Source organism: Solanum verrucosum, unplaced genomic scaffold, assembly GCF_900185275.1.
Source record: "Solanum verrucosum unplaced genomic scaffold, falcon-dt-bn FXZP01000042.1, whole genome shotgun sequence".
In the NCBI taxonomy this organism is placed as follows: domain Eukaryota; kingdom Viridiplantae; phylum Streptophyta; class Magnoliopsida; order Solanales; family Solanaceae; genus Solanum; species Solanum verrucosum.
In genome coordinates, this window is record NW_026020230.1 from 1,080,189 (window position 1) to 1,107,644 (window position 27,456).

At 38.6% G+C, this 27,456-nt stretch overlaps 3 protein-coding genes across 3 annotated transcripts in view; 1 reads left to right on the forward strand and 2 right to left on the reverse strand.

Annotated features, from left to right (window-relative positions):
* Nucleotides 1–4,794, forward strand: part of LOC125832030 (uncharacterized) — a 38,393-nt gene extending 33,599 nt beyond the window's left edge. The window contains exon 12 of the mRNA XM_049511155.1: nucleotides 4,659–4,794. The gene's annotated coding sequence lies outside the window, so the exon portion shown is untranslated. The remainder of the gene's footprint in view (nucleotides 1–4,658) is intronic.
* Nucleotides 1,181–3,389, reverse strand: LOC125832005 (ACT domain-containing protein ACR9-like). Its single transcript, XM_049511129.1, has 3 exons — nucleotides 3,033–3,389; nucleotides 1,565–1,849; nucleotides 1,181–1,327 (listed from the first exon to the last, which is right to left on the reverse strand). The coding sequence occupies exons 1-3, from the start codon at nucleotides 3,387–3,389 to the stop codon at nucleotides 1,181–1,183; spliced, it is 789 nt and encodes a 262-aa protein (XP_049367086.1).
* Nucleotides 4,795–5,588: 794 nt separating the features above from the next.
* On the reverse strand, nucleotides 5,589–11,889 carry LOC125832016 (ACT domain-containing protein ACR9-like). The gene is made up of 7 exons (XM_049511142.1): nucleotides 11,736–11,889; nucleotides 10,854–11,072; nucleotides 10,666–10,771; nucleotides 7,628–7,789; nucleotides 7,441–7,585; nucleotides 5,973–6,257; nucleotides 5,589–5,735 (listed from the first exon to the last, which is right to left on the reverse strand). The coding sequence occupies exons 1-7, from the start codon at nucleotides 11,887–11,889 to the stop codon at nucleotides 5,589–5,591; spliced, it is 1,218 nt and encodes a 405-aa protein (XP_049367099.1).
* Between the last annotated feature and the right edge of the window lie 15,567 nt (nucleotides 11,890–27,456).

A 27,456-nucleotide genomic window follows, 5' to 3' on the forward strand; every position in this document is an offset into this window, starting at 1 on the left:
TTCAGGTCGGACGATACCCTCGGCATATTATAAGTCTCTTTTTCCGTTTGCTGTATCCTTGGTATTGGCCTTCTTCATTTTGGAACTTTATAAAGTCATGCATTCTGGCCGTGCTCTATTCTCTTTTGAGGTTAATATTTTGTAGTTTGTAGTTGGGATAAAGTGAGGAGTAGACCAAAGGAGCAATGATGTCGCCCAATGGTGTTCGACATTTAAGCTTTGTGCAGAGTAATGTTGTATGTTTTTTAAGTCAAGAAGTTTGGTTCTTGATGTATCAAAGGTTTTTTTTCCTGCATGTAATTAAGATATTGGGAATTATTGTTTTCGGAAGCATGGTGGTGTAGAACGATATACATGTAGAATTGTTCTCATTTCTACTGTAGCGGATATACTAGTTGTGTGCTTTTACTTTTCTTAGTTCAGGTTGTAGGTGAAAAAAATGCCAGGATCCTCTTCAGTGTTCATTCTGATTTTAGCTTATGTTTGGAACACACTTGTTTGGGGGGTGTTGGGGGGTGCAATTGAAGAGAACTTTTTATTAATCACCAAGTAGACTTGGGAAACAAGGCTCAACTATCCATTTCTCGGGTTTTAACTTGGCACGACATTTTAAACAGTAAATTTTGTGGTTGAGAACCTTTTAGAATTGAAGAGTCCTTAAAAAAGGAAAGAGCATTTATTTTGAAACGTGCTAAAAAGAAAGTATTATTCTACAACAAAGAAATCACAAAACCCCAAAAGAGAGAAGTCAACTTTAAAGCAAACAGCGTTGTTGAGCCTTGTGTAGCATGCCTTTGAAGATGGTAGCTGTGTTGTGATGCAGCCGTTGGTTTCTCTCAATCCAGAGGCTATAGACAGTTGTGGGCCCACACTTCACAGGTAAAGGTCACAACTTCCAAGAAACAAGGCATACCTATATTTCACAAATGTCAATACAAAATGAGGTAGATGAAAGAAAACGGGAGAGAGTGAATTTCCTTAAGGAGATTCAGTAAGTATCACTACACAGACAAGCTCAACTGAATGTTTAACAACTGCACTGTATAAAGGGATCATCCATGCTTGACAACATTATTTTATATACAAAATACCTAAAAAGGTAAGTGACACCAGAAAGATGAGGGACAAGCTCATCACTCCTTTTTTCAGAGGGAGACCAGAAGAGAGTCAACGATTGAGCTCACCAACCCATCAATGTTCTTCTGACTTTGTCTACAATCTGATTTCTACCAACCATAGATGACATGTCAAATCTACAATCTTCGTCTAAAAGGAATCTGTAAAACTCCCACTCACGATCACTTGTACAATGCCTTCCAATTTCCGCCTGCAAAAAGACATTAAAGGTCATCCACCATGAGAAAAGGAATAAAGTGATATAGTGAACCATTTGGAGCTATAAAATTAAAAACAGAGTCATGTGCACCAGTTCTATATGGGGAGGTTAGTTGCTTAAGGAGGTAATGCCTCCATTCAATTTTCTTTAGAATTTTGTCCTTTAATTAAAGTTGAAATTTGAAAGCAATTCGTCACTCGAAACGTTCCTTCACCCCTAGATACTCACCGAGAAGATGCAGATCCCAAGAGTCTTCAATGCCAGAGTAACGTCATAGAAAACTCGGGGTCTACCCTTTCCATCTAGCTCCACAGGATTAGCAACCAAAAGTTCAGTATCTGTCCCACGATTTGTGATAATTACACGTAGAGGATGAAGCATTTCCACCTTCAAGCGAGAACAAAGAGCATCTCGTTTATCTGGATCCACAATCTTTTTCCCATCCTTCTGCCTAATAAAAAGGTCTAATTCCCTCAAACCCTTATTAACTGATGAAAATCGACCATAAGCAATCTAAACACAAGAAAGGTCAATTATCAGATTAACCAGGATTCTTCTCTAATTCATTATTTCGGACATAACCCGATGACAAGTAGAAATATAAACTGGAATGAAAGCAATGGATTTGAAAAAAAAAGATCTCATGTATGAATAACCAACTTTTTAGATATTTGACAAGTGTTATAGAACAAAGTTTATTAGGTATCATTAAAACAATAACATGGATGAATCATTTTTCCTTCTTTTGATAGGTAAACACGCATCTAGTCTTCATTACGGAAGACAGAAACTTACAAAAATAATTACCTACCAAGAGTACATTATTCCTTTTGAGTTTTGTCCAATTTGACAATCCACCTTTAGTTTGATGTATTTGCTTTTCATGAAAAACGTTGTTTTCCATCTCTATGTTGTAGATGAGTAGAAGAAAGGATAAAGTTGTACCGAGAAAGTATAAGTGGGACCATTCAACCTCGGTAAATATATTAGAACTTTCAATCTAAGGAATGTGGACAACATCTAGAACACACCATAAAGAGAAGTTAGACAAGCATTTTAGAGAGGTAGTGTCATTTTACATGAGGTTATAAAGACTAGAGGATGAACATATTTGGCGGAAAAGATCAGCACCTAGCACTGGATTAGGTGACAAAATAAGACTACCAAAGGATGTTTCTGCATAAGCATAATGTTTACCATTTCATCAAAGCGGAGACCAAAGACAAAATTGACAATATCACTGAACTTGCATCCCTAATTTTCTATATAGCAATAGACAATCCTACTATTTAAGGTCCAATGTTTGTTAGTATTCTTCTAGTTTGGTCAAAAAAATTATATGGTAGGAGAAAATGTAGAGAATTTCTGGTGATAGAGAAACTATTGTTTTATAATATTGTACAGAGATGAGCTCAAATGGAGCAACATGGACAATGAGTATTCATTTAATCGACTCAAACTTGCTTTGGTTGAGGCATATAGTTTTTGTTTTTATTTTTGAAACTGGTAAGTATCAAACATAAAGTTATTTTTATTGCTGTAACAACGAATAATGCAATTATTGACTTCAAACTCATTGAAGTCGGGAGGGCCAATTCAAGTAACCTGGCACTAATAGGTTACACTTGCAATAATGTCATAAAAATGGTAGGGGAACGATAGGAAGTACAAAGTTGTTAAATGTAAAAGTAAGTACCTGAATATTGCAGTCTTTCAATGTGCGCATAATGTCATAAAGAAAACCCTTGTGATCAACACAACAGATCTGAACCAATGTATGCCCTGGGCTCAGGGAATTATCTATTGTCACACTAGCCTTCTTCAACTGTGTCATATCTGGGCTAAGAGCTTGTGTGCGAAAGACATTATCTGATAGTTCACACCTAAATAATTCCTCAGAAACAGATGGATAAAGAGAAGAGATACATTGAAGATTATCATACTGCGGGCCAGCTAACTGAAGCTCACAACTACATGATTGGCCCAGAACAACATGCAACTGCTTGTATGTTTCATTTTGTCTCTCTTTTGTGTGTAAGAGCTCACTGAACATGAAATAAGGTAGATTTTAACATTAATGAAGAGACAACACCATCCATATATAGATATAAGATCTTTAACTCATACAGTAAACGAAAGCTGAAGTTTTGTGCTGAAAAATCTAAATTTACAAAAACTAGAACTATATCACAGACTTTGACTGCTTAATATATTAAGAATATTTCATTTTTCATCATGAACCTCTCTAATTATTTGCAATAAAACAGGAGGAATGCAATTATAAGATTTAAGCAGAAAAAGGTAAACAGAAACATCATCTGCAGATTATATTTTTGTTAGTCCAATATAAATATGGATGAAAAAACTCTCTGCATATACTTAACATTCTTGAAAATTTGATACAAATAAAGTAACATCATTGGAGCAAATATAAGAATATTTAGTTTTTTTCAAATCAACTATATAAATTAGTGGAGTCTAAAAAGAAGAAGCATCATGTAGGCCCCAATGTATTGAGGCAGAAAGACACAAGTAAGTTAACAAAAACAGTGTAGTTGCTCCAGTGTTGTGAAAGGCGATCGCCTCATCGCGAATGACGAGAAGCGAGAGGCGAGGCGACCCTTCATCGTCTTTTAGCTTTGATACACTCAAATTACACTTCCCTAAAGAAGCATAAGCGATCGTTATCAAGTAAAGACCCCAACTTGTAGGTTGGGGTAGATCCCACGAGAAAAAATGGTCTAGACTTAACTTTAACCAACAATTATATTCGTGTAGTCAAATTACTTCCAGAAACAAGTAATTAAAGGGGGGGATTTTGTGAAACAAATTGTAAGAATTCAGTAATTAATCAATAAACAAAAGTCAATTTTGGTTGTTATCAAGATGAGAGAATCAACTAGGGTATATGTGTTCCCCACAAGTTCATAATGCAGTAATCCTAGTAATAGCAATCCTGTCCTAGTATGCTACATGCAAAGTGATAAGAATATCGCAAGCTTAGGAGGTTTATCGCCTTCCTCTTCCTCTTAAGAGTTCCTCTTTTTCCTCTAATATGATTTAATGTCTTGCTTCAGGTCGGACGATACCCTCGGCATATTATAAGTCTCTTTTTCCGTTTGCTGTATCCTTGGTATTGGCCTTCTTCATTTTGGAACTTTATAAAGTCATGCATTCTGGCCGTGCTCTATTCTCTTTTGAGGTTAATATTTTGTAGTTTGTAGTTGGGATAAAGTGAGGAGTAGACCAAAGGAGCAATGATGTCGCCCAATGGTGTTCGACATTTAAGCTTTGTGCAGAGTAATGTTGTATGTTTTTTAAGTCAAGAAGTTTGGTTCTTGATGTATCAAAGGTTTTTTTCCTGCATGTAATTAAGATATTGGGAATTATTGTTTTCGGAAGCATGGTGGTGTAGAACGATATACATGTAGAATTGTTCTCATTTCTACTGTAGCGGATATACTAGTTGTGTGCTTTTACTTTTCTTAGTTCAGGTTGTAGGTGAAAAAAAATGCCAGGATCCTCTTCAGTGTTCATTCTGATTTTAGCTTATGTTTGGAACACACTTGTTTGGGGGGTGTTGGGGGGTGCAATTGAAGAGAACTTTTTATTAATCACCAAGTAGACTTGGGAAACAAGGCTCAACTATCCATTTCTCGGGTTTTAACTTGGCACGACATTTTAAACAGTAAATTTTGTGGTTGAGAACCTTTTAGAATTGAAGAGTCCTTAAAAAAGGAAAGAGCATTTATTTTGAAACGTGCTAAAAAGAAAGTATTATTCTACAACAAAGAAATCACAAAACCCCAAAAGAGAGAAGTCAACTTTAAAGCAAACAGCGTTGTTGAGCCTTGTGTAGCATGCCTTTGAAGATGGTAGCTGTGTTGTGATGCAGCCGTTGGTTTCTCTCAATCCAGAGGCTATAGACAGTTGTGGGCCCACACTTCACAGGTAAAGGTCACAACTTCCAAGAAACAAGGCATACCTATATTTCACAAATGTCAATACAAAATGAGGTAGATGAAAGAAAACGGGAGAGAGTGAATTTCCTTAAGGAGATTCAGTAAGTATCACTACACAGACAAGCTCAACTGAATGTTTAACAACTGCACTGTATAAAGGGATCATCCATGCTTGACAACATTATTTTATATACAAAATACCTAAAAAGGTAAGTGACACCAGAAAGATGAGGGACAAGCTCATCACTCCTTTTTTCAGAGGGAGACCAGAAGAGAGTCAACGATTGAGCTCACCAACCCATCAATGTTCTTCTGACTTTGTCTACAATCTGATTTCTACCAACCATAGATGACATGTCAAATCTACAATCTTCGTCTAAAAGGAATCTGTAAAACTCCCACTCACGATCACTTGTACAATGCCTTCCAATTTCCGCCTGCAAAAAGACATTAAAGGTCATCCACCATGAGAAAAGGAATAAAGTGATATAGTGAACCATTTGGAGCTATAAAATTAAAAACAGAGTCATGTGCACCAGTTCTATATGGGGAGGTTAGTTGCTTAAGGAGGTAATGCCTCCATTCAATTTTCTTTAGAATTTTGTCCTTTAATTAAAGTTGAAATTTGAAAGCAATTCGTCACTCGAAACGTTCCTTCACCCCTAGATACTCACCGAGAAGATGCAGATCCCAAGAGTCTTCAATGCCAGAGTAACGTCATAGAAAACTCGGGGTCTACCCTTTCCATCTAGCTCCACAGGATTAGCAACCAAAAGTTCAGTATCTGTCCCACGATTTGTGATAATTACACGTAGAGGATGAAGCATTTCCACCTTCAAGCGAGAACAAAGAGCATCTCGTTTATCTGGATCCACAATCTTTTTCCCATCCTTCTGCCTAATAAAAAGGTCTAATTCCCTCAAACCCTTATTAACTGATGAAAATCGACCATAAGCAATCTAAACACAAGAAAGGTCAATTATCAGATTAACCAGGATTCTTCTCTAATTCATTATTTCGGACATAACCCGATGACAAGTAGAAATATAAACTGGAATGAAAGCAATGGATTTGAAAAAAAAAGATCTCATGTATGAATAACCAACTTTTTAGATATTTGACAAGTGTTATAGAACAAAGTTTATTAGGTATCATTAAAACAATAACATGGATGAATCATTTTTCCTTCTTTTGATAGGTAAACACGCATCTAGTCTTCATTACGGAAGACAGAAACTTACAAAAATAATTACCTACCAAGAGTACATTATTCCTTTTGAGTTTTGTCCAATTTGACAATCCACCTTTAGTTTGATGTATTTGCTTTTCATGAAAAACGTTGTTTTCCATCTCTATGTTGTAGATGAGTAGAAGAAAGGATAAAGTTGTACCGAGAAAGTATAAGTGGGACCATTCAACCTCGGTAAATATATTAGAACTTTCAATCTAAGGAATGTGGACAACATCTAGAACACACCATAAAGAGAAGTTAGACAAGCATTTTAGAGAGGTAGTGTCATTTTACATGAGGTTATAAAGACTAGAGGATGAACATATTTGGCGGAAAAGATCAGCACCTAGCACTGGATTAGGTGACAAAATAAGACTACCAAAGGATGTTTCTGCATAAGCATAATGTTTACCATTTCATCAAAGCGGAGACCAAAGACAAAATTGACAATATCACTGAACTTGCATCCCTAATTTTCTATATAGCAATAGACAATCCTACTATTTAAGGTCCAATGTTTGTTAGTATTCTTCTAGTTTGGTCAAAAAAATTATATGGTAGGAGAAAATGTAGAGAATTTCTGGTGATAGAGAAACTATTGTTTTATAATATTGTACAGAGATGAGCTCAAATGGAGCAACATGGACAATGAGTATTCATTTAATCGACTCAAACTTGCTTTGGTTGAGGCATATAGTTTTTGTTTTTATTTTTGAAACTGGTAAGTATCAAACATAAAGTTATTTTTATTGCTGTAACAACGAATAATGCAATTATTGACTTCAAACTCATTGAAGTCGGGAGGGCCAATTCAAGTAACCTGGCACTAATAGGTTACACTTGCAATAATGTCATAAAAATGGTAGGGGAACGATAGGAAGTACAAAGTTGTTAAATGTAAAAGTAAGTACCTGAATATTGCAGTCTTTCAATGTGCGCATAATGTCATAAAGAAAACCCTTGTGATCAACACAACAGATCTGAACCAATGTATGCCCTGGGCTCAGGGAATTATCTATTGTCACACTAGCCTTCTTCAACTGTGTCATATCTGGGCTAAGAGCTTGTGTGCGAAAGACATTATCTGATAGTTCACACCTAAATAATTCCTCAGAAACAGATGGATAAAGAGAAGAGATACATTGAAGATTATCATACTGCGGGCCAGCTAACTGAAGCTCACAACTACATGATTGGCCCAGAACAACATGCAACTGCTTGTATGTTTCATTTTGTCTCTCTTTTGTGTGTAAGAGCTCACTGAACATGAAATAAGGTAGATTTTAACATTAATGAAGAGACAACACCATCCATATATAGATATAAGATCTTTAACTCATACAGTAAACGAAAGCTGAAGTTTTGTGCTGAAAAATCTAAATTTACAAAAACTAGAACTATATCACAGACTTTGACTGCTTAATATATTAAGAATATTTCATTTTTCATCATGAACCTCTCTAATTATTTGCAATAAAACAGGAGGAATGCAATTATAAGATTTAAGCAGAAAAAGGTAAACAGAAACATCATCTGCAGATTATATTTTTGTTAGTCCAATATAAATATGGATGAAAAAACTCTCTGCATATACTTAACATTCTTGAAAATTTGATACAAATAAAGTAACATCATTGGAGCAAATATAAGAATATTTAGTTTTTTTCAAATCAACTATATAAATTAGTGGAGTCTAAAAAGAAGAAGCATCATGTAGGCCCCAATGTATTGAGGCAGAAAGACACAAGTAAGTTAACAAAAACAGTGTAGTTGCTCCAGTGTTGTGAAAGGCGATCGCCTCATCGCGAATGACGAGAAGCGAGAGGCGAGGCGACCCTTCATCGTCTTTTAGCTTTGATACACTCAAATTACACTTCCCTAAAGAAGCATAAGCGATCGTTATCAAGTAAAGACCCCAACTTGTAGGTTGGGGTAGATCCCACGAGAAAAATGGTCTAGACTTAACTTTAACCAACAATTATATTCGTGTAGTCAAATTACTTCCAGAAACAAGTAATTAAAGGGGGGGGATTTTGTGAAACAAATTGTAAGAATTCAGTAATTAATCAATAAACAAAAGTCAATTTTGGTTGTTATCAAGATGAGAGAATCAACTAGGGTATATGTGTTCCCCACAAGTTCATAATGCAGTAATCCTAGTAATAGCAATCCTGTCCTAGTATGCTACATGCAAAGTGATAAGTTAGGTATCTCTAAATCCTTGGTCCGGCATTTAGAGAATTTCACCCCGCACCTTGGTCCGGCTACGTGTATATAACTTACTAACCCTTACCTTTACCTCATATTAGACATCACATCGATGTTTGGCTTAGTTATTACTTCGCACCAATCGACACTAGCCTATTAGATAGTATCACACTAAATCTATGTTGATAATTCTTTTCTTGTTGATTACCTCCTTGGTCCGACAAGTAGCAACAAGGCGAGCTCTAACATGTGCACTCGTTAAAAAGACTTCTAAACGAAAGAATTATTAATGCATGCAACAACACTATTCAGGAATTGCTTATTTACTATTCATACTTTGTTAATCGTTCATGGTTCCCACAACCCTAGGTCGTGGAGTTTAGTTACCCATAATCATATGAACACAATTCATTGTTTTAGATGAAAGAATTATGAACTTACATATGAAGAATAATAAACCCATAAATTCAACTTGAATTGCAACACCAAAATCTTCAAAACGAACTTAGGAAATTAAGAATTGCTAAAGTTGCAAGTTAATCTCCCAAGTCAAGAACTAAAATGAAAGTAATAAAGTCTAACCCCTAAAAACGAGGTTTACATACCCTATTTATAGAAAACAAATCCTAAAATAAAAGGGAAACAAAATAAGGAAATAAAACTGCAGGACGCATCTCCATTCCACGAGGCTGACCTATGGTCCGTAAGTCGAATGACGGTCCGTAGGTCTCTTTCGTGGCTCCATACTTAGCCGATTTGAAATCTTCACAAATCCACCTCTCTCAGTCAACTTCCACGAACCAGCAACACGGTCCGTCAGTGATACGACGGACCGTCAGTAACCTCTGTTGCTCTTTACTTAGATTATTTCAACTCAGGTACTGGCACCACTACTCTGATCACTTCTACGGAGCTGTAGGACGGACCGTAAGTCATTCAACGGTCCGTCAGTCCCCACCGTGGTTCCACACTTAGTCAGATTTCCATGAGCTTCAATCTTGCCATGCCTGGTCATCCCACAACCTTTATCTACGGGGCGTCACTTATCCTACGGTCCGTAGGTGACTCTTTTTCAGCACTTGCCTCAGCTACATTTTCATCTTTAGCGCCTGAGTTTATTCCCTGAAATTACAGAAAAAACACATAAAACTAACACACAAATTCCCTAGACATTCACAAATCCTAAGAGAAACATATCAATAGTACCGAAAACTCACGGTACATCAAGCTTTGTGCCGAGCGATCTTCAAAAGGCAACGCCATGGTGACAAAGGTGAGAGGAGAGAAAGGCGTCACCTTTTGTATTTTTGTAAAAAAGGCGACCAATTTAGGGTTTTAAAAGTTAAAAGTAATTTTAGGGTTTTCGACTAGACACCTCCGGTGACCAGCCAGACTTTTTCTGCGACTCCAAAGTCCAACCAATACATATTTCTTCTTCTTCTTCTTCTTCTTACTTCAGAGCCACTTGCTCTGTTTTTTTCTCATTCAAGTTCTAGATTTTAAGTATGTACTATCTATTTTCAGTTTTTGAATTGAAATATTTGCTAATATGTTATTGCTATTGAGATTTGATTATTTTATATTTGCAATTAAGTATTATAATTTTTTGGTATTAATTGGCACCACACTTCAAATAGGCGAGCAGCCTTGTGGCGAGGCAGACCCTTGTCACCTTTTATCGCCTTTTGCCGTCCAAAACACTGAGTTTCTCTTTAAAAGGTGATAATTTACTTGTAGAAATTTTATTTACTTAAACCAGGTTCTAGGTTCTCTTTTTTTCCTTAAGACACCACTGTCCCTATACACCCTGCATTTAAGCTTAGTTCTGTATTGGCCTGTTCAAGATTTGACAATAAGAACAACGACAGATCCATTACAACTCTACAACTCAATATTCTCTAACCAAAATGCAGAAGAGAAATCCTTACGAGTGGTCTGTTATAAAGAAAATGTCTAGGACATGATCATCTAGAGTTGTTGTCACCTTTACCCTTTGGATGGTAAGCTCAAGCTCGCAGAGAACTTGGGTAACATCTATGGAAATCATGCACAATAACGTCATAAGAGAACAAACACTAGTCAATAAGTAGAACTATTGCAAGAAATTTATTTTTACCATGCAATAATCCTCTTCGGTCACGGCTACAAAACGTCAACAAGTATACAGGAGAAGAAGCTGGACATGGGGATGGTTCATTCAAATAGAATGAAACAGAGCATGACGGGCACACTGACAAAAGGCGCTCCTTCAAATTCACCCACCTTACAATAGATGAGCTAGAGTGAGGAACCACCCATAATATCACATAGCACCATATCTCATCTGTTGAAACATCTGATTCATAGAAAACGTTGAGCACTTAGTTAAAGCTGATGAGAAAATGCATAAAAGCAAGGAAGCTAAACAATAAACTGTTACCATATTGCAATAACTTCAACAAAGAATAAAAAGGTTGACAACTGAAAAACACAGTTTAATAATCAGTGACAGTACATGAAAGATAAAAAAGGTAATTCCATAGCCTAGCTTCACATATTATGTGCACAATGTATAATCAATTATCAATCAATCAATCAACTTTCTTAATCCCGAACTAGTCTAGTATGTGCCTAATAACAAGATAATAAAAATATTACTTTTAAGCTACAACAACAACATAACTACTGTAGTCCCACAATGTCAGGTCTAGGGAGTATAGAGTGTACGCAAACATTACCCCTAACTCAGAGGTAGAGAGACTGATTCCAATAGACATTCAAGTAATAATTTACTGTTCATTAAAATATTGCACTCAAACCATAAAATAGTTGAGAAGCGTCCCCTTAACATGAAAATCAAAATATTGTTAGGATCTGAATAATCAGGTAAGCAAATTGTACTGCATATCCAACATTCAAAACCCTAATCAGATGAAAGACCAAACAAAAAAAAAAACAAAAAAGTGAATATGCAGAAAACAAGTAGCTGAATATAGCAAATTCTGAGATATAAGAATACCTCCTTTGGTAATGTAGAGTCCGAAATCGAGAATAATATGGCAAATATCACATCCGAGGTCGGTTTTATCTGGACAATTCACTGTAATAACATAAGGTTCATCAGACCTTTTCCCTTTCTGGATCATTACAACATCATCCATCGGTAATCCCATGCTGGATTTCAATCAAAACAAAGTAAGCAGCCGTCCGCCGTTCTAATTTCAAAATTTCCTGGCAATAATTCTAGAACATTTCGTGATTAGTTGGTCGGCAAAATTCCCGGCGAAGCTGGTATTCTGTTGTTCCGACATATAAAAGGGAAGTTCGATATATTGGAAGTAGGGAGGTGATCCGTTGTGAGATCATATTTTATATGTATTATCCTAAAAACTTTGAGGATTGCATTTGCTAATTTTGTATTTATCTGTCTTAATTTTCTTAATACACAGTCAACTCCTTGAAAAGGTTGCGACTTGTAATAAATATTGTGAATATTTATCCATTTTTGAAGGTAAATGTGTCACAATGTGATAAAAGAAGGAAAAAAATATAAATTTCCCTCCTGAACTTGTCTCGAAAAGTTATCCACTCGCTTACCTATTACACACCTTTACTACTCAAAAGTGAATTTATTACCACCCTGAGATGTGTAACACCACTCTCACATTATGTGGTTATTACTGATACGCTCAAATTACACCTCCGTAAAGAAGCATAAACGATCGTTATCAAATAAAGAACCCAACTTGTAGGTTGGGGTTGATCCCACGAGGAAAATGGTTTAGACCTTACTTTAACCAACAATTATATTAAATTAGTCAAATTACTTCCAGAAACAAGTAATTAAATGTGGGAAATTTGTGAAACAAATTGTAAAAATTCAACAAGTGATCAATACACAAAAGTCAATCTTTGTTGTTATCAAGATGAGAGAATTAACTAGGGTATACGTGTTCCCCACAAGCTCATAACGCAGTAATCCTAGTAATAACAATCATTTCCTAGTATATCACATGCAAAGTGGTAAGTTATGTATCTCTAAATCCTTGGTCCGGCATCTAGAGAATTTCACCCCGCACCTTGGTCCGGCTATGTGTGTATAATTTACTAACCCTTACCTATACCTCATATTAGCCATCATAATTGATGTTTGGCTTAGTTATTACTTCGCACCAATCGACACTAGACTATTCGATAGTATCACACTAAATCTATGTTGATAATTCTTTTCTTGTTAATTACCTCTTTGGTCCGGCAAGTAGTAACAAGGCGAGTTCTAACATTTGCCACCGTTAAAAAGACTTCTAAACGAAAGAGTTATCAATGCATGCAAAATACTAGTCAAGAATTGCTTATTTACTATTCATACTTCGTTAATCGCTCATGGTTCCCACAACCCTAGTTGTGGATTTAGTTACCCATATTAGCAAGAACACAATTCATAGTTTTAGATGAAGAAATCATGAACTTACGTAAGGAGAATAATAAACCCAGAAATTCAACTTGAATTGCAAAGCCAAAATCTTCAAAACGAACTTAGGAAATCAATAATTGCTAGGTTTGCAAATTAATCTCCCCAGTCACAAAGTAAAACTAGAATAATAATGTCTCCTCCCCAAAAACGAGGTTTACATACCCTATTTATAGAAAACAAGTCCTATGTTAAAAAGGAAATAAATTAAGGAAAGTTTGTTCAGGCACGCGTCTTCATTCCACGAGACTGACTCACGGACCGTCAATGGATCTACGGTCTGTGAGTCCCTTCCGTCAACTAGGACTTAGAAAATATTTCAGCTTCCACCAATCAGCTTCTCTGAAGCAAACGATGAAACTGTAGTACGAATCGTAGAACGATCTACGGTCCGTTAATCCCCCTGCGTAGCTCCACACTTAGAATCCTCAAAAATCATGTACTGGAACCCTTGTAGTATCAATCTACGGATCAATAGTACGGTCCGTCAATGGCCACCGTGGTTCCACCCTTGGTCAGACTTCCCTGATTTGCCTTCTATGCCTTGCCTGTTGATCTATGGCCATCACCTACGTACCGTCAATGGACCTACGGTCCGTAGATCACTTCCGTGAATGCACTTTTTCTGCATATCTTTCAGCTGTCTCTTTACTTCCATGCCTGAACATCTTTCCTGCAAAATATGATAAAAACACATAAAAACCAATACACAAAGGCCCTAGACACACACAACTTGTACGTGAAATGTATTAGAAATACTGTAAACTCACGGTATATCAATTACACTCGCTGCCACATCGTCGCTACATCAGCGTCGTGTCATAATTATAAGCTGCAGGTACTTTCATTTCTTTGCCCACTTTATTTCTGGAAAAGTTGGTTGCAGAGCAGAGGCAAACCGGTTCCATATTAGACAAGGTAGTCCAGAGGGAAGTATTGGCTGCAGAGAAGCAACTGAAGGATGAAATGAGACAAGAACTTGTGGTGTTGAGGAACCGGATTGTCACGACCCAGGGGTACCCCCTAGATGTAACAAGATGTTCAAGATCCCGAGAGGCCTCATACAAGCCACTTAGCATATCATAACATAAAGTAGTAGAAAATGGTATGGAAATTTAAAACGTTTTTCCAATACAATCAAAGTCTTTTCTAAAATGAGCGAAAGTCTAATACAATTGTCTCAAACCATCTAATCAACATGAATAAATCTTGGGACACAGCCCATACAATAGTCCAACATAAAAGAAAGACATAAAGGAAAGTGGTGGGAATACTATGAGGACTCACCAAATCTTCACTCTTTGATCAACTATGAACCTAGCCACGAGTGTGGGAATCAATGTCGCCGGACCCTATATTTTGATAAGAAATGTAGGCAAGAGTATGCGTTAGTACAAACAAGTACTAAATATGATGACTAGCATAAGTCATCAACATAAGCATAACATAAACATTAGTCAACATAAGACATATACCATAATTATAAGAGATAACAACATAAGTCATAAGCACAATCAATGCACATAAATCATTATAATATAAGAGAAACACTTCTTTAGCAACTTCAATTTATCCTTAGTCAAGCTTTGGGTTATCACCTCTAGTCATACATATCAAGGAGGGCACTTCAAGCAACAATCCAAGCTAATCTATCATCACATACAATCCTCAACTTAAACATACTTACAAACTTCCTTGAAGTAAGATCAAGCATACTTAGCCAAGACATGGGTAATCCACCACTAGCATTACTCATCATAGTAGGCCACCTTAGGCCATCATCAAAGCTCATCATTCCTCATTCTTATCTTTAGCTTATCTTTTATAGACATGGGGAAATCACCTTCTTGCCTTCATAGCAAGGCTCATTGGTAGTCGCCTCTTGCCTTGCTTATCATATGACACTAGTATTCTCCTCCACATTTTTTCATTATAAGGGATCATGGGTACTTGCACCCATGTTCAACATTAGAGAATACGGGAGTAACCTCTTACTCTTCTCTAAAGAATATGGGACATCCCCTCATATCCTACTTATCTAGAGGTCATATGTGATCACCGCTTGCCTCATCAATTTTAGTCTTTAGTATAGATTCATTTTAGGTGAGCAAACCTTTCAACCTAGAATCATTCTATGTGAGAAAACCTTTCACGTTCATGCATTCATACATTCATAATATAGATCATGTGGGTAAATCCTTCCACAACAATCCTATCTACAATTCAACATTCATCATATAAGCTTTACTCTCAAATCCCTAATAATTATCATTCATCATACATGCCTTATTCTCAAGACAATTCTAATCTCAAAGCCTACAAGTCATAATTCATCATATATACTTGATCTCAATCAATTCATGCTTATATACTTTACTCTTAAGAAATTCACATCTATATGATTCAATCTCAAGCAATCTATAATGTAACTCATCAACCCTAGAAGAATACATCTAAATCCTCATTTTCCCCTTTCATGGCATAAAATCCATTTCCATCAATTTCATCTTTTTAGACATGGGTTAGGCATGGGTACATGTAAATTCATCCTAAAAATATGTAATTCCATCAATTCAATCATAAACAATCATAATCCACTCAATTGGATCAACACTCATCATAACCCACAACATTGGAAGAAACCCTAACTAGAATTGGGGAACTCTTCTTCACAATTGGGGAATTCTAGGGGACTCTATGGGAGGAAGGATCCCATGGATGAAAAGCCACCATACCTAGCTTGCACTCCCTTCTTCTCCTTCAACTTTCTATAGCTGGAATATTTGAGAGAGGAGTTTTGGGATTCCTTTAAGGTTTTGAATTATGATTTAAAATGAATGAATTTAGGGGTCTAAAGTACTTATATAGGTGGTCTAGGCTAGGGTAAAATGACACCGCTTTATTCTAATTAAATCCGGAAAGTCCCATTATCCCCCTAAACTAACTGTCTTAACCCACGAGACCACGTTGACGGGCTGTGAATGGACCTACGGTTCGTCCTGGTCAAGCGTGGTTTGGTTTAGAGACTTTGCTGGCCACCACGACACCCCTAATCATGAACCGTGGACCCATCCACATGAATGGGTCCTGGCGTGGTTTCTGCCTTAGGCAGTAGTGCTCTTCCATGAGTCCACCTACGGGGAGTGGACTCACCCACGAGTCGTGGTTGGTCCTTCTGAGGTGGTACCTTGAAGTTCTAACATTTTATGCCCTCTATCTCAAATTCGAACGGACATCCATGAAAATTTTTGGCAAAAATAAGATCGGAATTCTGGATCACCAAAAAGTCCATGGACTATAGCATACGAAAATCAACAAAGTATGGGGGGTTAGTGCTCCGAGGCTCATTTGACCTTGAAAATGGGTTGTTTTGGCCGTGAGGGCCAACTGGCTGCATAACTAAGGTCTTAATGGACGTCCATGAAAAATTTTGACAAAAATGAGGCAGGAATCCAGATCACCAAAAAGATGGTGAACTAGCACACGAAAATCGGCAAAATAGGGGATTTACCTGCTTTGAGGCTTGTTTGACTTTGAAAATAGGCCGTTTTGGCCGTGAGGATCAACTGGCTCCATAGCTAAGGTCTTAACGGATATCCATGAAATTTTTTGGCAAAAAAGATGGTGAAATATAGCACACGAAAATTGGCGAAATGGGGGGTTTACCTGCTCCGGGGATCATTTGACCTTGAAAATGGGCCGTTTTGGCCGTGAGGGTCAACTGGCTCCATAGCAAAAGTCTTAACGGACTTCAATGAAAAGTTCGGCAAAAATGAGGTCGAAATTCCGGATCACCAAAAATCCATGGATTATAGCACATGAAAATTGGCAAAATGAGGGGATTACCTGATCTGGGGCTAGTTTAACCTTGAAAATGGGTAATTTTTCCGTGAGGGCAAACTGGATCCATAACTAAGGTCTTAATGGACGTCCATGAAAGATTTTGACAAAAAGGAGGTTGGAATTCTGGATCACCAAAAAATTCATGGACTATAACACACGAAAATTGGCAAAATAGAGGGTTTACCTGCTCCGGGGATAGTTTGACCTTGAAAATAGGCCGTTTTGGCGGTGAGGGCCACTTGGATCCATAGATAAGGTCTTAATGGACGTCCACAAAAAAATTCAGCAAAAATGAGGTAAGAATTTTGGATCACCAAAAAATCCATGGACTATAGGCCACAAAAATCGGCAAAATAGGGGGTTTACCTGTTGTGTGGCTCATTTGACCTTCAAAATGGGCCGTTTTGGCCGTTAGGGCCAACTGGCTTCATATCTAAGATCTTAACGGACGTCCATGAAAAGTTTTGGCAAAAATGAGGTTGGAATTCCGGATCACCAAAAAAGATGGTGAACTACAACACATGAAAATCGGTGAGTTGGGGGGTTTACATGCTCTCGGGTTCGTTTACCATGAAAATGAGCTGTTGTGGCCGCAAAGGCCAACTGACTCCATATCTAAGGTCTTAACAAACGTCCATGAAAAATTTTGATAAAAATGAGGTCGAAAATCTGAATCACCAAAAAAGATGGTGAACTATAACACATAAAAATGGGCAAAATGGGGGTTTACCTGCTCCGGGGATCGTTTGACCTTGAAAATGGGCATTTTGGCCGTGAGGGCCAACTGGCTTCATAGCTAAGGTCTTACCGGACATTCATGAAAAATTTTGGCAAAAATGTGGTCAAAATTCTGGATCATCAAAAAAGATGGTGAACTAGGACACAAAAATCAGCAAAATAAAGGGTTTACCTGTTTCGGGGATCGTTTGACCTTGAAAATAGGCCGTTTTGGCCGTGAGGGACAACTGACCCCATAGATAAGGTCATAACGGATGTCCATGAAAAATTTTGGCAAAAATGCGATCGAAATTCTGGATGACCAAAAAATCCATGGACTATATTACATGAAAATCGGTAAAATGGGGGCTTACCTACTTCGGGCTTCGTTTGACCTTGAAAATGGGCCAATTTGGCTTTGAGGGCCAACTGGCTCCATAGCTAAGGTCTTAACGGATGTCCATGAAAAAATTCACCAAAAATGGAGTCGGAATTCCGATTCAACAAAAAATCCATGGACTATAGCACAAGAAAATCGGCACAATGTGCAGTTTACCTGCTTTGAGACTCGTTTGACCTTGAAAATGGGCCGTTTTTGCCATGAGGGGAAACTAGTTCCATAGTTAGGGTTTTAACGGAAGTCCATGAAAATTTTTGGCAAAAATGAGGTCGAAATTCCAGATCAGCAAAAAAAATGGTGAACTATTACACATGAAAATCGGTAAAAGAGGGGGTTAACCTACTATGGGGCTCGTTTGACCTTGGAAATGGGTAGATTTAGCCGTGAGGGCCAACTGGCTTCATAGGTAAGGTCTTAGCAGACGTCTAGGTAAAACTTTGGCAATAATGATGTCGAAATTCATGATCACCAAAAAATTCATGGACTATAGTACACGAAAATCGACAATAGGGTTCATTTGACTTTGAAAATGGGTCGTTTTGGCCGTGAGGGCCAACTGGCTCCATAGCTAAGGTCTTAACGGACGTTCATGAAAAATTTTGGCAAAAATGAGGATGGAATTTTGGATCACCAAAAAATCTGTGGACTATAGCACACAAAAATTGGGAAATTGGGGGGTTTACCTGATCTAGGGATCGTTTGACCTTGAAAATTGGCTGTTTTGGCCGTGTGGGCCAACTGGCTCCATAGCTAAGGTCTTAACACACGTCTCTGAAATTTTTTGGCAAAATGAGGTCGGAATTCTGGATCACCAAAAAATCCATGGACTATAGCAAACGAAAATAGGCAAAATGGGGGGTTCACCTGCTCCGGGGTTAGTTTGACCTTGAAAATGGGTGAATTTGGACTTGAGAGCCAAGTGTCTCCACAGCTAAGGTCTTAACGGACGTCCATGAAAAATTTCGACAAAAATGAGGTTGAAATTTCGGATCACCAAAAAATCCATGGACTATAGCACACAAAAATCAGCAAAATGTGCGGTTTACCTGCTCTGAGAATCGTTTGACTTTTAAAATGTGCTATTTTAGCCATGAGGGCCAAATTGCTAAGGTTTTAACAGACGTTCATGAAAATTTTTGGCAAAAAGGAGGTCAGAATTCCAGATCACCAAAAAAGATGGTGAAGTATAGCACACTAAAATCGGCAAAATATGGGGTTTACTTGCTCCGAGGTTCGTTTGACCAAGAAAATGGGTCGTTTTGGCCGTGAGGGCCAGTTGGATATATAGATAAGGCCTTAACGGACGTCCATAATTTTTTTTTTGCAAAAACGAAGTAGGAATTTCGGATAAAAAAAATCCATGGACTATAACACACGAAAATTGGCAAAGTGGGCGATTTACCTGCTATAGGGCTCGTTTGACCTTGAAAATGGGATGTTTTGGCCGTGAGGGCCAACTGTCTCCATAGCTAAGGTCTTAACGGACGTCCGTGAAAATTTTTGGCTAAAATAAGGACGAAATTCTGGATCACCAAAAAATCCATGGACTATAGCACACGAAAATCAGGAAAATGGGGGGTTTACCTGCTCCAGGCTCGTTTGACCTTGAAAATGGGCCGTTTTGGCCGTGAGGGCCAACTGGCTCCTTAGCTAACGTCTTAACAGACGTCCCTGAAAAATTTCAACTAAAATGAGGTCGGAATTCTGATTCACCAAAAAATCCATGGAATATAGCACACGAAAATCGGCAAAATAGGGGATTTACCTGCTCCGTGGTTTGTTTGACCTTGAAAATGGGACAATTTGGACGTGAGGGCCAACTGGCTCCATAGCTAAGGTCTTAATGGACGTCTATGAAAAATTTTGACAAAAATGAGGCGGAATTCCAAATCACCAAAAAAGATGGTGAACTATAGCATACGAAAATCGGCAAAATAGGGGGTTTACTTGCTCCGGGGTTCGTTTGACCTTGAAAATGGGTCCTTTTGGCCGTGAGGGCCAACTGGCTCCATAGCTAAGGTCTTAACAGACGTCCATAATTTTTTTTGACAAAAATAAGGTCGAAATTTCGGATCAACAAAAAATCCATGGACTATAACACACGAAAATCAGAAAAATGGGCGGTTTACCTGCTCTAGGGCTCGTTTGACCTTGAAAATGGGACCTTTTGGCCGTTAGGGCCAACTGGATCCATAACTAAGGTCTTATCGGACGTCCATGAAAATTATTAGCAAAAATGAGGTCGAAATTCCGGATGACCTAAAAATACATAGACTGTAGAAAATGAAAATCGGCAAAATGGGGGCTTCACCTGCTCTAGGGCTCGTTTTAGCTGTGCAGGCCAACTGCCTTCGTAGGTAAGGTCATCAAGGATGTCCAAGTAAAATTTTGGCAAAATGGGGTTAGAATTCTGGATCACCAAAACAGATGGTGAAATATAGCACACGAAAATTGGCGAAATGGGGGGTTTACCTGCTCCGGGGATCGTTTGACCTTGAAAATGGGTCGTTTTGGCCGCGAGGGCCAACTGGTTCCATAGCTAACTTCTTAACGGACGTCCATAAAAATTTTAGTAAAAATGAGGCTGGAATTTCAGATAAAAAAAAGATGGTGAACTATAGCACACGAAAATCGGTAAAATGGGGGATTTACCCTCTCTGGGGCTTGTTAGACCTTGAAAATGGGCCATTTTGGCCGTGAGGGCCAACTCGCTCCATAGGTAAGGTCTTAATGGACGTCTAGGTAAAATTTTGGCAAAAATGAGGTCGAATTATGGATCACCAAAATGATGGTGAACTATAGCATATGAAAATTGGCAACATGGGGGATTTACCTGCTCTTGGGCTCATTTGACCTTGAAATTGGGCCGTTTTGTCCGTCAGGGCTAGCTTGCTCCATAGGTAACGTTTTAACGGACGTACAGGTAAAACTTTGGTAAAAATGAGGTCGGAATCCGGATGACCAAAAAATTCGTAGACTATAGCACATGAAAATTGGTAAAATGAGGGGTTTACCTGCTCTATGGCTCGTTTGACCTAGAAAATGGGTCATTTTGGCCGTGAGGGCCAACTGGCTCCATAGATAAGGTCTTAACAAACGTCCAGGTAAAATTTTGGATAAAATGAGGTCGAAATTCTAGATCACCAAAAATGATGGTGAACTACATCATATGAAAATCGGTAAAAGAGGGGTTATCCTGTTTTCGGGATCGTTTGACCTTGAAAATGGGCGGTTTTCACCGTCAGGGCTAACTGGCTCCTTAGGTAAGGTCATAACGGACGTCCAGGTAAAATTTAGGAAAAAATGAGGTTGGAATTCTGGATCATCAAAAATGATGGTGAACTATAGCACATGAAAATTGGTAAAAAGTGGGGGTTTACCTGCTTTAGGGCTCGTTTGACATTAAAATGGGCCATTTTGGCCGTGAGGGCCAACTAGCTCCGTAGGTAAGGTCCTAACGAACGTCCAGGTAAAATTTTGGCAAAAATGAGGTCAGAATTCTGGATCACCAAAATATCTATGGACTATAGCAACGAAAATCGGTAAAATAGGGGGATTACCTACTACAGGACTCGTTTGACCTTGAAAATGGACCATTTTGGTCGTGAGGGCAATCTGGCTCCATAGGTAAGGTCTTAACGGCCGCGTAGCTAAAATTTTGGCAAAAATGAGGTCAGAATTCTAGATCACGAAAAAAAGATGGTGAACTATAGCACACAAAAATCGGCAAAATGGGGGGTTTACCTGCTCTAGGGCTCGTTTGACCTTGAAAATGGGTCGTTTTGGCATTGAGGGCTAACTGGCCCAATAGGTAAGATTTTAACAGACGTCCAGATAAAATTTTGGCAAAAATGAAGTCGGAATTATGGATCACCAAAAAAGATGGTGAACTCTAGCACATGAAAAATCAGTAAAGACTGGTGTTTACCTTCTTTGGGGCTCGTTTGACCTTGAAAATGGGCCGTTTTGGCCGTTAGGGCCTCTTGGCTTCATATGTAAGGTCTTAACGAACGCCCAGATAAAAGTTTAGCAAAAATGAGGTCGGAATTCTGGATCACCAAAAAATGTGAGGACTATAGCACATAAAAATCAGTAAAATAGGGGGTTTACTTGCTCTGGGGCTCGTTTAACCTTGAAAATGGGTCGTTTTGGCCGTGCGGGCCAACTTGCTCCATAGGTAAGGTCTTAACGGATGTTCAGGTAAAAATTTTGGCAAAAATGAGTTGGGAATTCCAGATCACCAAAAAAGATAGTGAACTATAGCACATGTAAATCGGTAAAAGAGGGGGTTTACCTGCTCTGGGCTCGTTTGACCTTGAAAATGGGTCATTTTGGTCTTTAGGGCCAACTGGCTCCATAGGTAATGTCTTAACAGACGTACAGGCAAAATTTTGGTAAAAATTAGGTCGGAATTCCGGATCACCAAAAAATCCTAGGACTATAGCACACGAAAATTGGTAAAGTAGGGGGTTTACTTGCTCTAGGGCTTATTTAACATTGGAAATGGGCCATTTTGTCCGTGAGGGCCAACTGGCTCCATAGGTAAGGTCTTAATAGACGTTCCGGTAAAACTTTGGCAAAAATGAGGTCGGAATTCTGGATTACCAAAAAATCCATGGACTATAGAACAGGAAAATTGGTAAAATAGGGGATTTACCTACTTTAGGGATCGTTTGACCTTGAATATAGGCCATTTTGGCCGTGATGGCCATCTGTCTCAATAGATAAGGTCTTAACGGATGCCCAGGTAAAATTTTCGCAAAAATGAGGTCGGAATTATGGATCACCAAAAAAAATGGTGAACTATAGCACACAAAAATCGGTAAATTGGGGGGTTTACCTGCCCTAGGGTTCGTTTGACCCTGAAAATATGTCTTTTTTGCCGTGAGGACCAACTGGCCCAATAGGTAAGGTTTTAACGAATGTCCAGGTAAAATTTTGGAAAAATGAGGTCAGAATTCCGGATCACCAAAAAAGATGGTGAACTATAATATATGAAAATCAGTAAAAGAGGGGTGTTAACCTGCTTTGGGGATTGTTTGACCTTGAAAATGGGCAGTTTTGGCCGTTAAGGCCTATTGGCTCCACAGGTAAGGTCTTAACGGACGTCCAGGTAAAATTTTGAATAAAACGAGGTCAGAATTCTGAATCACCAAAAAAGATGGTGAACTATAGCACATGAAAATCAGAAAAAAGGGGGGTTAACCAGCTTTGGGAATCGTTTAATCTTGAAAATGGGCCGTTTTGGCCGTCAGGGCCAACTGACTCCATAGCTAAGGTCTTAACGGACGTTCAAGTAAAAGTTTGGAAAAAATGAGGTCGGAATTTCGGATCACCAAAAAATCTGGGGACTATAGCACATGAAAATCGGTAAAACAGGGGGTTTATCTGCTATAGGGATTGTTTCACCTTGAAAATGGGCCATTTTGGCTGTGAGGTTCAACTGGCTGCATAGGTAAGGTCTTAACGGACGTCCAGGTAAAATTTTGGCAAAAATGAGGTCGAATTTCTCGATCACCAAAAAATATGTGGACTATAGCACACGAAAATCAGTAAAATAGGAGGTTTACCTACTCTAGGGTTCGTTTGACCTTGAAAATGGGTCATTTTGGTTGTGAGGGTCAACTGGCCCTATAGGTAAGGTCTTAACGGACGTCCAGGTAAAATTTTGGCAAAAATGAGGTCGGAATTCGGATTCACCAAAAAAAATGGTGAACTATAACACATGAAAATTAGCAAAATAAGGGGTTTACAAGCTATAGGGATCGTTTGACCTTGAAATTGGGCCGTTTTAGCCGTGAGGGCGAACTGGCTCCATAGGTAACGTCTTAACGGACGTCCAGGTAAAATTTTGATAAAAATGAGGTCGGAATTTCGGATCACAAAAAAAGATGGTGAACTCTAGCACACGATAATTGGCAAAATGGGGGGTTTATGTGCTCTAGGTGTCATTTGACCTTGTAAATAGGCCGTTTTGGCCGTCATGGCCGACTTGCTCCATATATAAGGTCTTAATGGACGTCCAGGTAAAATTTTGGCAAAAATAAGGTCATAATTTCGAATCACCAAAAAATCTGTGGATTATAGCAAATGAAAATCGATAAAATGAGGGGGGTTTACCTGCTCCAGGGCTTGTTTGACCTTGGAAATGGGCCATTTTGTCCGTGAGGGCCAACTGGCTTCACAGGTAAGGTCTTAACGGATGTCCAGGTATAATTTTTGAGAAAATGAGGTCGAAATTCTGAATCACAAAAAAAGATGGTGAATTATAACACATGAAAATCGGTAAAAGTGGGGTTTACCTGCTTTAGGGCTCGTTTGACCTTGAAAATGGGTCGTTTTGGCCGTGAAGGCATACTGTTCCCATATGTAAGGTTTTAACGGACGTCCAGGTAAAATTTTGGCAAAAATGAGGTTGAAATTCTGAATCACCAAAAAGATGGTGAACTATAGCAAATGAAAATCGATAAAAGTGGGGGTTTACTTGCTCTAGGTCCCGTTGACCTTGAAAATGGGCCATTTTGGTCGTAAGGGCCAACTGTCTCCTTAAGTAAGGTTTTAACAGACGTCTCGGTAAAATTTTGGCAAAAATGAGGTGGAAATACGGATCTCCAAAAAAGAAGGTGAACTATATCACATGAAAATCGGTAATAGAAGGGATTAACCGGCTTTGGGCTCGTTTGACCTTGAAAATGGGCTGTTTTGGTCATCTGGGCCAACTGGCTCCATAGGTAAGGTCATAACAGATGTCTGAGTATAATTTAGGCAAAAATGAGGTCGGAATTCAGGATCACCAAAAAATCTATGGACTATAACATACGAAAATCGGTAAAATAGGGGGTTTAGCTGCTCTAGGGCTTGTTTGACCTTGGAAATGGGCCATTTTGATCGTGAGGGCCAACTGACTCCATAGAAATGGTCTTAACGGACGTCCAGATTAAATTTTGGCAAAAATGATGTCGCAATTCCGGATCACCAAAAAATCCGTGGACTATATAGCACACGAAAATTGGTTAAATGGGGGGTTTACCTGCTCTAGGGCTTGTTTGACCTTGAAATTGAGTCATTTTGGTCGTGAGGGCCATCTGGCTCCATAGGTAAGGTCTTAAAGAACGTCCAAGCAAAATTTTGGCAAAAATGAGGTCGGAACTTCGGATCACCAAAAAATTTGTGGACAGCACACGAAAATCGGTAAAATGGAGAGTTTACCTACTCTAGGGCTCCTTTGACATTTAAAATAGGCCATTTTGGCCGTGAGGGCCAACTGGCTCCATATGTAAGGTCTTAATGGAAGTCCAGGCAAAATTTTGGCAAAAATGAGGTCGAAATTCTGGATTACCAAAAAAGATGGTGAACTATAGCACACGAAAATCGGTAAAATGGGGGGTCTACCTGCTTTGGAGATCGTTAAACCCTGAAAATGGGCCATTTTGGCAGTGAGGGCCAATTGGTTCCATAGTAAGGTCTTAACGGACGTCTAGGTAAAATTTTGGCAAAAATGAGGTCCTAATTCTGGATCACCAAAAATGATGGTGAATTATAGCACACGAAATTTGGCAAAATGGGTGGTTTACCTACTCTAGGGCTCATTTGACCTTGAAAATGGGTCGTTTTGGCCGTGAGGGATTACTGGATCCATAGGTAAGGTCTTAAAGGATTTCTAGGTAAAATTTTGGCAAAAATGAGGTTGGAATTCCGGATCACCAAAAAAGATGGTGAACTATAGCACATTAAATCGGTAAAAGATGGGGTTTACCTGCTCTGGGGATTGTTTGACCTTGGAAATGGGCCATTTTGGCCGTGAGGGCCTTCTGGTTCCATAGGTAATGTCTTAACGGATGTCTAGGTAAACTTTTGGCAAAAATAAGGTCGTAATTATGGATCACCAAAAAAAGATAGTGAACTATAACACACAAAAATCGGTAAAATTGGGCGTTTACATGCTTTAGGGCTCTTTTGACCTTCAAAATGTGTCATTTTAGCCGTTAGGGCCAATTGGCTCCGTAGGTAAGGTCTTAACGGACGTCCAGGTAACATTTTGGCAAAAATGAGATCGAAATTCTAGATCACCAAAAAAGATGGTGAATTATAGCACACGAAAATAGGTAAAATAGGGGTTTACCTGCTCTACGGTTCATTTGACCTTGAGAATGTACCATTTTAGCCTTCAAGGCCAATTGGCTTTATAGGTAAGGTCTTAACAGACGTACAAGTAAAATTATGGTAATAATGAGGTCGGAATTCCGGATCACCAAAAAATCTGTGCACTATAGCACATGAAAATCGGTAAAATGGGAGATTTACCTTCTCTAGAGCTCCTTTGACATTGAAAATAGGCCATTTTGGCCGTGAGGGCCGACTGGCTCCATAGGTAAGGTCTTAACGGACATCCAGGTAAAATTTTGGCAAAAATGAGGTCGAAATTCTGGATCACCAAAAAAGATTATGAACTATAGTATACGAAAATCGGTAAAATGGGGGGTTTACCTTCTCTAGGGCTCGTTTGACCTTGAATTGGGCCATTTTGGTCATGAGGGCCATCTGGCTCCATAGGTAAGGTCTTAACGGACATCTAGGTAAAATTTTGGCAAAAATAAGATCAGAATTTTGGATCACCAAATATGATGGTGAACTATAGCACACGAAAATTGGTAAAATAGGGGGTTTACCTGCTCTAGGGCTCGTTTGACCTTGGAAACAGGCCGTTTTGACTGTGAGGGCCAATTGGCCCCATAGGTAAGGTCTTTATGGATGTCCAAGTAAAATTTTGGCAAAAATGAGGTTGGAATTTCTGAATCACCAAAAAAGATGGTGAACTATAGCACATGAAAATCGGTAAAAGAGGGGGTTTACCTCTTCTTGGGATCGTTTGACCATGAAAAGGGGTCGTTTTAGCCGTTAGGGCCAAATGGCTCCATAGGTAACTTCTTAACGGACGTCCAGCTAAAATTTTGGTAAAAATAAGGTTGGAATTCTGGATCACCAAAAAATTCGTGGACTATAGCACACGAAAATCGGTAAAATGGGGATTTACGTGCTCTAGGGCTCGTTTGACCTTGAAAATGGGCTATTTTGGCCGTGATGACAAACTGGCTCCATAGATAAGATCTTAACGGATGTCCATGTAAAATTTTGATAAAAATGAGGTCAGAATTCTGGATCACCTAAAAAGATGGTGAACTATAACACACGAAAATTGGTAAAATGGGGGGTTTACCTTCTTTAGGGATCGTTAGACCTTAAAAATGGGCCATTTTGGCTGTGAGGGACATCTGTTTCCATAGGTATGGTCTTAACGGATGTCCAGGT